Genomic DNA, 13772 nt, shown 5'->3' with positions numbered 1-13772 from the left:
TGTGGCGCGCGACACACCATAAACAAGACTCTACTAGACACGGCTCGTAGACACTTCCTAGGACCGAACTACTCTGATTCCACTTTTTTCATGACCCGGCTAGGGGCCGTGACGGGTACCCGGGGCTAACCGCCGAGCACCGCTCGTACTATTACTTCTTAGGATTATTTAATAATCATTTATCAGATTCATGCTCGATTTATAAAAATAAAAAAAATAAAAAAAAACCTGTTTTCATTTCAAAACATAATGTTTTTATACACAGGAGCACTTAGGCTAGCAAAATAATATGTATACTTTAATACATTTACACAATGACCACGCCGTGAGACCACATGACCCACATTGAGTATCTACGAGCCTCTATGAGATGACATCTACAATTGTACACAAAAGAATCATCATAGGCACCTCCGGGGCAATGGAGTGCTTTCAGTCAACTAATAGCCTCTAAGAATCCGGAGCAAGATCTCCTCCCTGTCTACCTGTGGGCATGAACACAGCGTCCAAAGAAAACGTACTTCAGTACGAATATTGTACTGAGTATGTAAGGCAAGAATGAAATAAATATAATAGAAGGATCATGAGTTATGAAAGAAGGATATAACCTGCGTAAGTGTCATAGGCAATCACAATTCTTACATATGTCACATTTTACACAATCATAGTATACATGTCATCACATCTCATAAATCATCTCATCAAAATCCTCATCGTTAACCCGCGTCCGGGTAACCATCATATGCCGCCCACTAGTGGTGATCATACCCGGCCCTCTAGGCTCGGCCTTCCGAGTTGAGAGTCATCGAATACTATCTCTTACTCATCAAAACATCGCATATGCTATGTCCTCTGTTAGCCTATTCATTGTACATGTACGGGGGATTTTTCCAAGGTGTAACAGTATATGAATTGTAAATTCCATTTTCGCATAATCATTTGATATTGGCTAGTGACTGAATGTATACATCTGCAATTGCGGATTTGCAGCTATACAATTGTATGTCTATCGGAAAAATGTGAGTGGAAATTGAAAGCTTCGAGCATTAACAAATCAGCAATGTTCAAAGTGAGAGAGTTTGTGGACAAACATATATGTTCGTTGAAAGATAAGGTGTATTCTTGTAATCAAGCAAGTAGAGATTTTATAGCAGGCATTATTAAACCAAAAATAACAAATTATAAGTGGAAGTATACACCAAAGGATATAGCAGATGATGTGAACAATGAATTTGGTGTGGATGTGAACTACATGAAGGCATATCGTGCTAAAGAAAAGGCTATGACTGAGTTGAGGGGAGAACCAGCAGATTCATACAAGAAGTTACCTGCATACGTATATATTTTGGATAAAACGTACCCAGGTTCTCATATAAGAATGCACAAATCGCCTAAAAGCGAGTTCTTGTATCTGTTCGTAGCACTGTATGCGTTTATAAAATGATTCGACTGTTGTCGACCCATCGTGGTTGTAGATGGTAGCCACCTCAAACAAGAATACAATGGTACATTTGTTTCGGCAAGCACATTGGCTGGTGCAGGTATTTCATATCTCTGTATTCATTTTTTTTTTTTTTTGCATACAGTGCTTGCAGTTTTAGAAAAAATCATAATTTTTTTGCATATAGTGCTTACAGTTTTTGATACAATCAGTAACTTTCTGCATATATTGAACTGAACTTGCAGGGAATATACTGTCTCTAGCATATGGCGTGATAGATTCAGAAAATAATAAGTCTTGGTCATGGTTCTTTCAACGGTTCAGGGAAGCGTATGGGGTAAGGGATAACGTGTGTATTGTATCTCATAGACATGAAAGCATCATCAAGGCTGTATGTAGAATTTATCCTAATGTTCCGCATTTAGCATGCATATGGCATCTTTGGAAGAATGTATACAATAGATATAGGAAGAGTCATGAAGTGTTGAGTGGGGTGTACTATAGATTGGCAAAAGCATACACGCAGAATGACTTTGATATGCCAATGGAAAAGGTTGAGAAGGAGTACTTGGAGTTAGCTGGAAGAGAAAAGTGGGCTAGGCTCTATTTTCCAGTTAATCGAGCATGGACATTGACATCAAATATTGCTGAGTCCATCAATGTGGCACTTGTATCTGCTAGAGAATTGCCAATTTATGATTTTATGGAAGAAATTAGGTTGATGTATGGACGGTGGAATTGCACCAACCGACAGAATGGTTCTTACACATTCACAACACTTGGGAAAAAATTTCAAGAGTTCTTATCCATCAATGAGCATAAATCTACGCGCATGAGGGTTTGTATCTGTGTATCTATTTATGTGTTCTATTGGTTGTATACCTTAGAACATATCCAGTTTCTACTTCTGTTTCAAATATCTAGAATTTTTTTTAAAAAAAAAAAACTAAAGCACTATGATCTATTCAACTTGATTAAAATCAATCTTTGGCCTGGCTGGCTTTGGAGGTGCCTCGTTATCGCTTTCGGCATCGGTTTCTAACTTCCGCTGAGCGTATTCCCACAGAAGTGCACCATATATCATACGGATTAATTCAACATCAAGGTCACCGATTGGAATACTTTCTCCTTGACTCAAATACTCCGCACATGCAGCCACATACATTTCACAATCCCTACACACAGGAAAGAAAAAACAAAAATGTATATGAAAAAGATGAATTATCTGAATATATGTAACTGTAGAAAAAAAGAGAAACATCAGTACATGCTCCCCGGCCTTTGTTATGGCAGATTGTCAACAAACACGACATCTAATTTATCAGCCGGTGCTTTGCCTTTGTATGCAGGGTGATGATTCCAGTTAATTCCTTGCCTTTCTTGATAGAAATATGTGATATGTAAGAACAATGGCAATAGCGAGGCAAGCTTTCCAATTTAAGACGTAATAGCTGCATCGTGACCTGCAGCTTTGTACGAGTCATATACGTATATCTGTCTGTCCAATAATGACAAAACTGCCAACAACCAGTGATTTCTTTCTTTAACGTTGATTGGAATGAATACATGGTCAACCAAATTCCACGGGAGAGTGCATAACAAATGGTGGCCTTTAACGTATTCAGATAAATCATCTTCTTGTCGACCAAGGCTTAAGGCAGCATCCGGGTCAGCATACGCTTTGTGAATATCATCAATCTTTGACTTGAAAAGGCAGTCGACAGTGGTAAACTTGTATGTGTTGTTTGTATCATACTTGGATTTCTTTCGGAAGTAATAAAACATGACATCAATGTGCTACAATAACAGAGACTACAAGCAGTTATTATTGAATACATACAACTTTAAACTGTATGTGAAAAAATAAGGTATATCGCACCTCGTCATTCCACATTTGACCATCCATTGCTAAAAAGTAGAACCAATTTTTGTCATTGAATTTCTTTATACCACAATCCAAGAATTTCGCCAATGTTGCCTTGCCCTTTTTGTAATGGTCATCTTTGTTCTTTTTATACAATACATAAAAAAACCCCGGTTTATCAAGCATAATCAACACTATGTAAGATATATCAAAAAACAGGTCATGCCTGAATCTGCGATAAAAAAAAATTACCTGTTCTCATGCCTTACAAGCATCCCCTTCCTAATCCATTTTGAGAAATTATCGAAAAGCTTTGAATCATGTGGCCCGTTGATACAGTTATTCTCAAATGGGTGCTTTTTGTCAAATATTTCTGTCAACTTAACTGAACTACTTGCTTCACAAAAATTAAATCACATTAAATAAAAGGAGAATTGAATACAATCTTAAAATGAAAAGTAACTCAATACTAACCCGAAGCTGACCCAAAATTTGTCCTATAGGGAGAAACTTGCAAAGGGTCGGGGTGCCTGTCTTTATGTAGTGTCATCACAATTTTTGCAATAGTTTTTTGAGATGGGAGTAAGTCATCAGCCAACTCAAACTGAGAAATGTGTTCCATTTCCACTACAACATCCCCGTCCTCAAACTCAACAAGGTAATTACCTTGTTGAATGTCAACTTTGACATTGTGCAGCGTCTCTCGATTTGAATCGGCTGCAAGAACAACCTTTGATATAGAAGATAAACCTTCAACACTTTTATCGGCAACTGACTTGGGGCTTCCTTCATTGGTAGGCATGACACCATGAGCTGATTCTTGATATACCTCGACAGGAATCTGAGATCCAAAACCCTATAAGCAAAAAGATGGAACATTTTAATATTATTCCAATTCTGAAATGCATTAAAATCTTTGAACAAATATTTGCACCAGAGATTGTATTCATTTTAATACCTTTGATTCACCATGTTCACTTGTAATGTCACATGCTTCCTGAATCTCTTCAGTGGAAGCTCTTAATGTATCGCCACTAGAATTAAGCTTGTTGACATCAACATCCTGTATGAATAAAAATGAATGGAAAATATATCACAAAACAAAATTAGTGTATACGGTTGGCATATATGAATAGATAGATATGAATACAATATTCATATATGAATACAGTCTTGTATACAGTTTGCACAGATACAGTCTTGAATACATATTCATATTTGAATACAGTGATATGAACAAACACATATACAGTGATATGAATACAGTTTTGTATACAGTTTGCACAGATACAGTCTTGTATATAGTTGGCATATATGAATACATAGATGTGAATACAATATTCATATGTAAAGTAGTCACTTCACTAAGTATAAAAATTCATATTTGTATACAGTGATATGAATACAATATTCATATGTGAATATTGTATTCATATATACAACTGGTTCAATTGAAACGATACATATACAGTGATATTATTACAGTCTTTTATAATACCTCTGTTTGAAAATGAGCTGCATTAGTATCATTTTGTACAGGTGATTTGTGGAGTGTGTTTTGATCAACTGTACGGTCAAATTCAACAGCATGTCGCTGAATGGAGATTCGCTGGCAGCACACTATTGAAAAGAAATCATTTATGTATGATTATTTCACTTGAATATAGTAGTGTGTTTAATTGCTTTACTTTAACTTTTCTGAATCATTATCCCTTTTTATTGCTTGAAGGACCTTTGTCAGGTTGTCATTGATCAATATACGGAGATCCTTGAACTCGTTCGTCACCTGAAATTTGAAAGAAATAACAATAAATCATGCTTACCACGCAATATCAAGAACAGCAGAGAAAAATGGAAAAAAAAAATATAAATTACACATACCAACTTCTTAAAATCATCAAGCTCTTTCCTCATGAGAGACAACTCGTCTTGTTTGCTGGTTGTCAGGGCATCACGCTCGACAGATGGTTGGGTTGGATGAACTTGTTCAGTTGTATTTGTAGGAACTGACTGTTTAGTCTGAATATCGGGCATCTTAGTCAACGTCTTCCTACGGGGAGTGATGTTGGAAGTTGAAATTGTTTCGGGCTGCATATCAACTTTCATTGGTGATGAAGACCCAACAGACGTCTGCTTATGTTTCTTAGCAAGTTGAGAGTCTGATGCAACAACTCCCTTTTTGTGTGTGTCATGACCCATATTGCGTGGGGTAGAAGAAAAATGTTACGCCCCGGAAAATTTTGCGTAACCAAAGCTGTAGATGGCCTAGTATGGGCCAAATGAAGAGTAAAGTTACACCAGGATCAAGGAGGTTAAGCTTTCGAGGCTTTGGAAGAAAGTTAGGCAAGGTCTGATACAAAAATTTTGGTCTAAATGGAAGAAATGATATGTTCTAGTATATTAAAAATTTTGAAGTAAAACAAAATTTTAAAAGTGAAGTTCGAGAGGTCTAGTTTCCAGCGCAACAAACCGCTCCTTAATCGGACATCGGGGTAAGGAGATATGGACATTACAAGTTGGACGGGCGAGCCAGGAAAATGGTCTGCGCGAACGCGCCAGCAAGTGGCGCGAACGCGCAGAAGGCCAAAAGGCCAATACAGCGCGAACGCGCTGAACAAAATTTTGAAAATCAAGTTCGGAATGAAGGTTGTGTTATAAGAAGGTAATAATAGCATATATATGACATTTGGAGACCATATGGTGTAAATTAGTTCATATGTTAATTGACGAAAAGCCCTCGTGGCTGTAAGCTAAGTGGGGCCCACATGTCGGAGTTTTAAAAAGGACATATGAAGATACATACGCGTAGCATATGGAAAGTTGAGCAAGTCATAAGAAGGACCCATAAGCCAAAAATGAGCATAAGCCCTCCAAAAGGACAATTTAAGGAAATATTTTCGGATGATCTACTTCTAGGGGCAAACACGGTATTATAAGTTTAGAATTTGGGAAAGCCCCCAGAAATACAAGTTGTACATAATTGAATTAGCTTTCCAACCATAGGTCGTGGGACCTCATACGATGTCTTCCCAGTTCACGGGCGGGCGATTTGATAGCACTGGGCACTCAGGGGCAGGCCAGAGCTCCAGGGCCTCGGGTTCGCAGGGGGTCAGAGGTTCCGGTACCACGGGTGCTTGTTTTACTTGTGGCTATCAGGGCCATTATATAAGGGATTGTTCGCTTAAAAGAGGTTCAGCTAGTGCAGCCCAGCCTACCGGATCAATTGCTGGTCCATCTTCCCGTTCTGTAGCCATGCGCCCTACGGGGCAAGGTATGCTGACACCAGCAGGTCGCGATAGAGGTCGGGGCGGAGTTCCCAGTTCTAGCGGTCCTTCGAACCGCACATATGCTTTGGCCAGTCGACAGGACCCGGGGGTGCCACCAAACGCGGATACGGGTATGTTAATGTTCCTTTCCCGAAACGTATATGCATTGACAGATTTAAACTCTATTTTGTGATATATTTTCCCTCCTAGCCCCTGATAGAATTGGGATAAGACCCAGATTGATAGGGCCGGTTAAGATAGCTATTCATACGGATAAAAAGTGAATGTTGAGAATTTGAAAGGCTAATTTGATAGTTACATAATCAGGAAAATGAAAGACCCTCTTTAGAGCGGAGTGGGACCCGCTACGAGAACTTTCCAAAAATTGTTAAGACCCCCGACTTGTCCTAAATGATGTGAAAAAGGGCGTGCGAGGCAGTCGACACAACTATATCAGCATTAACGCACCAAAATTCATCAGAGTTTCGAGGTTAAGCGTGCTGGGGCAAGAGAAATTTTAGGATGGGTGACCCCCTGGGAAGTGTACTAAAGGTTTCATAAATGTAGATCTAAGAGACAAATAGGGAGTTAAGGCAAATATTAACAAGATATTGGACTAACAAACATACTTGTTATGGTATAACCGTATTCAAGGAAGAATGATCCGATAACGGGATGTACCCGAGAATAAGATTATGGACGGACTACAAGACTAGTATGAACATTCGAGGACGAATGTTCCTAAGGGGGGGAGGATGTTACGTCCCGAAAAATTTTGCGTAACCAAAGTTGTAGATGGCCTAGTATGGGCCAAATGAAGAGTAAAGTTACACCAGGATCAAGGAGGTTAAGCTTTCGAGGCTTTGGAAGAAAGTTAGGCAAGGTCTGATACAAAAATTTTGGTCTAAATGGAAGAAATGATATGTTCTAGTATATTAACAATTTTGAAGTAAAACAAAATTTTAAAAGTGAAGTTCGGGAGGTCTAGTTTCCAGCGCAACAACCCGCTCCTTAATCGGACATCGGGGTAAGGAGATATGGACATTACAAGTTGGACGGGCGAGCCAGGAAAATGGTCTGCGCGAACGCGCCAGCAAGTGGCGCGAACGCGCAAAAGGCCAAAGGGCCAATACAGCGCGAACGCGCTGAACAAAAATTTGAAAATCAAGTTCGGAATGAAGGTTGTGTTATAAGAAGGTAATAATAGCATATATATGACATTTGGAGACCATATGGTGTAAATTAGTTCATATGTTAATTGACGAAAAGCCCTCGTGGCTGTAAGCTAAGTGGGGCCCACATGTCGGAGTTTTAAAAAGGACATATGAAGATACATACGCGTAGCATATGGAAAGTTGAGCAAGTCATAAGAAGGACCCATAAGCCAAAAATGAGCATAAGCCCTCCAAAAGGACAATTTAAGGAAATATTTTCGGATGATCTGACTTCTAGGGGCAAACACGGTATTATAATTTTGGAATTTGGGAAAGCCCCCAGAAATAAAAGTTGTAGATAATTGAATTAGCTTTCCAACCATAGGTCGTGCGACCTCATACGATATCGGGATTAAAAGTTATGACCATTTTACTGAACGAAGGTCCGGGCAGAAAAATAGGTTCAACGCGAACGCGCCAGAAGGCAGCGCGAACGCGCTGAACACTTTTCCAGCTGCTTCTGGCAGCTTCTAAAACGTAATAAAAATGGGGAAACTCCCTCATTTTCAGTTGGAAACCCACGAAAAACACCCCAAAAATCCCAGAAAATTCCCCAACTTTTTAGCACCAAATTTTAGCCCAAACCAGGTATAATTTCCCAATTCCAGTCCGGATAGCGTATAGTTTTCACTGCAGAATCATATGGCAGGCGTGTGGTGGCCAAAAATTAGCGAAAAGGTGAAGATACAGCAATATTAAAAGGATAAAGGTATGAATCTCTTCTTATTTGTGTTAATACTAGTTTATTTACGAAGAAGACGCGATTAAATAATTGTATACTGAGTTAATTAGTTGTGGAAAGTTGGAAAACAGCGTGTGGGCTGTTTTATGGAATATGTTGATATGGAAAAGGATATTATTGATGTTGGAATTGTTGTTGTTGTGAGTGAAATTGGGAGATAAAAATGTGTTGCGAATGATTATGTTGAAGATTGGAAGTTTTAGGTGAATTATGGTTTTGGTGGAAAGTTTGTATATTTTGTATATCTTGTGAATATTTTGTAGAAATGATATGAAATGTTTTTAAATTGCATTGTAATGATCTTGATTAATGATGAATATGAAAATATTGAGATTGGTTTGGAAGTGTGAAGTCGGAATGAAAGTTATTGCATTATGTCAGAAAGAAGAATAGTTGTGCCATATTGTGCCTCGTCGTTATTGTTGTTGATGTTAGTGTGGTTATTGGGTTGTTGTTGATATATTGAGCCTATCTAAGTCTCGGGGATGCTATATATATAGGGGAAATGCTGCCGAAATTTCGGTAGACAAATATAGACTTAAGTTTGAACTCTTAAAGCTTGTAACTCATAATTGGTAATTGTGACCAAATGTAGATTTTGGAGCAAACGGGATTTGAGTTTGGGCAGGCGTAAGGAGCGCGAAAGGTATGTAAGGCTTCACTTTTCATTCTTTTGGCATGTCTTAGACCTATTAGGCTTGGATACGAGCCTCGGGGGCGATCCTATTCCTAGAAATCCGAGTTTGAATTTGCCCCTTTTTCAATCAGTAGAATTGATCTAAGTTTGGCATATATTGATGAATCAATTGCGCAAACATCTATAATCTGCCCGAATGGAACCGAATGATACTAGAACTATTATAAGTGACTCCGTAAGGCTTAAGGTATGTAATTTGTGTACACCACCTCGACTTGACCCGAGGCGGGCCCACAATCCTCAAGACTTATTTGTGTTGTTCTAGTTGACTCATTTCCATACGATAATTAAGGAAAACGTTTGGTTACTATTCCTAGTTGTTGTGATTCGCATATATCCTCTGAAATAAGTATCTAGAAACTCTGATACGAATATTCTGAGTTGAACATCCGGATACAGATAATCCGTTAGGAGTATCCTTTGAACCCTTCGATGTCTCGCTTTTCAGGTAATAGTATGTCCGATCATTTCATCGAACCTTGTAAACGTTTCATGATTAAGTAACGAAATAAGTAAGAAAATTGTGTTTCTAAAAGAATTTGGTAAGTCTTAATGTCCTTAACCTTCATGGAAAATGTTCTAAAAGGAGTCTGTAAGTATGATAGCACGTTTGAAGATATGATATGATATGATAAGATATGATATGAGATGATATGACGGTATGTATATAATATGTATGGATCGGGATGCACGTTCCGCAGCAATACGTTATTTTATTTATGGATCGGGCCGAACGTTCCTCGGCAGTGTATATGGTATTATGGATCGGGCCGTACGTTCCACGGCAGTAAATGTTAGTTATATTATGGATCGGGCCGAACGTTCCTCGGCAGAGTATTCTATATTATGGATCGGGCCGTACGTTCCACGGCAATATGGTATGTATATATGGATCGGGCCGTACGTTCCACGGCAGTATATGATATGTATATGGAGACATAGGACTCCAGCACGTAAGGTTTGTGTTTGGGAAGTAATCATTTCGGTATTCTAGATGATTTATTCGTTTGTGGTACTTTTCCAACATATGGCACCGGTAAGTATGATGTACGTTCGGAAGATAAGCATCTTGGTATTCTGACTATTGCACTTACTCTCTTGCACCGTTGTTCCGGTTACGTTTCTATTTTCCGTATTTTATGCCTTACATACTCAGTACATATTCCGTACTGACCCCCTCTCTTCGGGGGCTGCGTTTCATGCCCGCAGGTACAGACGCTCGTGTAAGAGATCCGGCGGTCTAGGTTACCTGTTCTGCTATTCCGGAGTGCTCCCTTGTCCCGGAGCCCATCTTTTGGTACATACCTTTCTGCCATGTACATGTATGTGTATATTCAGGGGTACGGCAGGGCCCTGTCCCGTCATATGATTATGTTATGTCTGTTAGAGGCCTGTAGACATATATGTGGGTCGTGGGTCGCTGTTGTCCGGTTACGTATGCGGTTTGCTCCGACAGCCTCAACGACTTGTATGTATTTATGCTTTGGTCTGATATGTATGATTTATGCAACTGTTTCGGAAAAAGAAAAAAAAATCTGTGTTAATTGTTATATGTTAAACAAGAATGAGATATGACTATGTTGATTGGTAAACAGGTAAGTACGGGTGCCCAACTCGGGCACCAGTCACGGCCCACGGGGTTGGGTCGTGACAAAAAGTCATCATACGCAGGGGTTGGGACAGTGGTAGTTTGTGCATCGATAACAAGGGGGGGGGGGGGCAGTTGAAGGCAGGCAAACTCATTAACCGTCGGCACTATATTATCAAAAGTACACATCTCCTACATCAACATTATAATTCTGTTAGAACTTGTATCAAACCAAATATAAAATACAAAGACACACATTTACAAATGACTCGGCATAGAGGACACAGGAAGTATTATTTTTTGAATACAAGCTGTGTAAAAGTAGACAGTGTATCAAATTTGTATACACTGTGTTATTGACTGCAGTGTATCAACAATATGACGGTCTATTATCAGCTTTAAACTTGAATACAAAAACTTGAATACATCACAATATACATTTCATATGGAAAAAAGCAACATATACAAGTAAAAATAAAAAATGATATAAATAAGGTTGATTAAAACAAATTACCGGGCTGTTATCTTCTTTAAACATGCCATCCATCAGATCTTTGAAAGTTGGTTAGCTTTCTATTGTCCTCCAATTTAACATTCTAGGGATGTCGTTGTCCGACTTGACTGCAAGAGTCTCATCAACATGTGAACAACACTCATATAACCAAACTTGCATCGCAAGGGGCATTCCGTGAAGCCTATAAAACCTTTTCTCCGAATTCATCTTGTGTGTCATACTTTTAACCAACTCTGTGAATGCTTTCTTACCTCATGGGTAATCTGCGTATCTTCCGGTCTCTACCAACTCAAAATGTAGCCTTGGTATCTTTATAACCTTCTTCTTATTGGACAAGATGTAAGTATGTATGAAATACAATATCGCAATCTTAACGGCATCAGCATCATTGAGGCCCCAGTTTTTATCTTTGCAACATTCCATCAAAGCTTCCTTATAAGGCATGGTTTTAGAACCACCAAAATATTTCTCCAAAATTCTGTTTTTTCCTTTTCGGTTAAATGGGAAAGCATTCTCATCGCCAATGCACTTCAACCCAGTTATGAGTGCAAATTCCCTGATAGAAAACCGCAATTCCTTACCATTAATATCAATTAAAAATGCATCTGGAGTACTTTCCATAAGCTCTTTCACCATGCAAAACCTTAGGATCTAAGCTTGAACGTCACAGTGTTGCATCCGAATGAATACACCAAAGCAAGTTTCCCCAAACATTTTGTACTGCTTGTCAGTAAGTTTTTCCTTTAGTTGTTTAAATACTTCTGTATTGGTGCAACAACTCATGTGCACCGGGTGAGTAGGAGCATCTTTCACAAAGAAGTTACTCTGCATAATTTCATTAAATTTAGCTATTATATCATATACATCAACACATCTACTGGTACACTGTATTCATAAATATAATCAAGTATGCAGTGTATCAAAAAAATAAAATGTATGTGAATACATATATGATACATTCATACAAGAACTACATAAAAGCATATCGTCCTTTAGTTGTTTAAATACTTCTATATTGGTGTAACAACTCATGTGCACCGGGTGAGTAGGAGCATCTTTCACAATGAAGTTACTCTGCATAATTTCATTAAATTAAGCTATTATATCATATACATCAACAAATTTGCTGGTACACTGTATTCATAAATATAATCAAGTATACAGTGTATCAAAAAAATAAAATGTATGTGTATACATATATGTTATTGTCAATAACAAAAGTTAGCTCTTCTAAGTGTATCCAAAACAAATCATTCTAGTCACATTGTTTCCACTATTAAAAACATATACAGGTAACCAAGTGCAGTGTATTCAAATAAAATAATCAAGTATTCAGTGTAAGCTATTCTAAGTGTATCCAAAACAAAGCATTCTAGTCGCATTGTATTCACTATTAAAAACCATATACAGAGAATTTTGTAGTCTCCGTTCAAATACAATAATCAAGTATACAGTGTATCCAAATGTAACTGTATGTGTATATATATACACTATTGTCAAAACAAAAGTAAGTTATTCTAGGTGTATCCAGAACAAATCATTCTAATTATATTGTATTCAATATTAAAAACATATACAAGATTCCTAGAGAAAAATCGAAATACAGTACCTCCAATTCTTTGGAAGGTCCATCTTCAACAACATTTTTGCCCTTGTTAACTGAACTGCCATCGATGACTTTTCTTCGCTTTTCAGTACTTGGTGCAGGGGATTTGGAATTCGAAGGATGAACGACCTCTTTTCGTTTGATAGATTTTGAACCTTCCTCATCCATTGTTTCCATACTTATAGGGTCATGTCGCATCTTAATACTACTCTCTGCAACCATTCTAGCAACTAAGCCTGTAAAATCTCCTTCATCTTGAGTTATACACAAATCAAAAGATGGAGCATCATCAAAATTCTGTACAAAATTGGGTATACCTCTAGTAACTCTGCATGGAGTGCTTCCGTCCGCCATTAAACCCAAAATTCAAAATTGAAGTTTGTTCAAAAACCCTAGCAATGGCGGAAACCCTTTTGCTTAAAATCACAAAAATGGAAGAAGATATTTAACAAAATAACGGTATAAAACAACTCAAAAACTTACCTATTAGTGCGCAACTAGTATTTAGGTAAAAGAAATCTGATGGAGAATCGTGGCGAATGAAAATGAAGGAAAACACGGAAGAGATTGGGGTCAATGGGAGAAATTGGTTTGAATAGGGGTGATTTGTGCATACACACCTTAAGTTACGGTTAGTTTTACTAATATCTTTATTTTTACTGTATTAGTTATGTATTGTTATTTACTTTTCTATGAGATGTAATTTAGGCAAAATATAGCTACTAAACATAAATAAAACCTAATGTTCTGCATGCCTAGATTTCCCTTAAATAAAAGCAAATAGAAAACAGAAAATAAAATAAAAAAATAATAAAAAAAGCAAAGAAGATGATGATCACG

At 37.9% G+C, this 13772-nt stretch overlaps 2 protein-coding genes across 2 annotated transcripts; one reads left to right on the top strand and one right to left on the bottom strand.

The window, feature by feature from the left end:
- Nucleotides 1-1060: 1060 nt before the first annotated feature.
- LOC132622188 (uncharacterized) lies at nt 1061-2808 on the top strand. The gene is made up of 4 exons (XM_060336746.1): nt 1061-1364; nt 1476-1541; nt 1687-2279; nt 2791-2808. Exons 1-4 carry the CDS (start codon nt 1061-1063, stop codon nt 2806-2808), a joined length of 981 nt encoding a protein of 326 aa, XP_060192729.1.
- An 8442-nt stretch (nt 2809-11250) lies between these two features.
- LOC132624887 (uncharacterized) lies at nt 11251-13539 on the bottom strand. Its single transcript, XM_060339626.1, has 3 exons — nt 13416-13539; nt 12936-13324; nt 11251-12151 (listed from the first exon to the last, which is right to left on the bottom strand). Exons 2-3 carry the CDS (start codon nt 13284-13286, stop codon nt 11978-11980), a joined length of 525 nt encoding a protein of 174 aa, XP_060195609.1. The 5' UTR covers nt 13287-13324; nt 13416-13539; the 3' UTR covers nt 11251-11977.
- Nucleotides 13540-13772: the final 233 nt, after the last annotated feature.

Source organism: Lycium barbarum, chromosome 12, assembly GCF_019175385.1.
Source record: "Lycium barbarum isolate Lr01 chromosome 12, ASM1917538v2, whole genome shotgun sequence".
NCBI lineage: Eukaryota > Viridiplantae > Streptophyta > Magnoliopsida > Solanales > Solanaceae > Lycium > Lycium barbarum.
The sequence above is the reverse complement of the archived record's forward strand: the minus strand, read 5'-3'. Positions and strand labels throughout refer to the sequence as shown.

Bases quoted from the DNA above. Each gene is read 5' to 3' on its own strand.
- LOC132622188 (XM_060336746.1), top strand. From the start codon at position 1,061: ATGTTCAAAGTGAGAGAGTTTGTGGACAAACATATATGTTCGTTGAAA. The intron at 1,365-1,475 runs GTTCTCATATAA...TCGTGGTTGTAG, and splicing joins TTTGGATAAAACGTACCCAG to ATGGTAGCCACCTCAAACAA. The intron at 1,542-1,686 runs GTATTTCATATC...CTGAACTTGCAG, and splicing joins AAGCACATTGGCTGGTGCAG to GGAATATACTGTCTCTAGCA.
- LOC132624887 (XM_060339626.1), bottom strand. From the start codon at position 13,286: ATGGCGGACGGAAGCACTCCATGCAGAGTTACTAGAGGTATACCCAAT. The intron at 12,152-12,935 runs GTACTGTATTTC...GAAATTATGCAG, and splicing joins GACCTTCCAAAGAATTGGAG to AGTAACTTCTTTGTGAAAGA.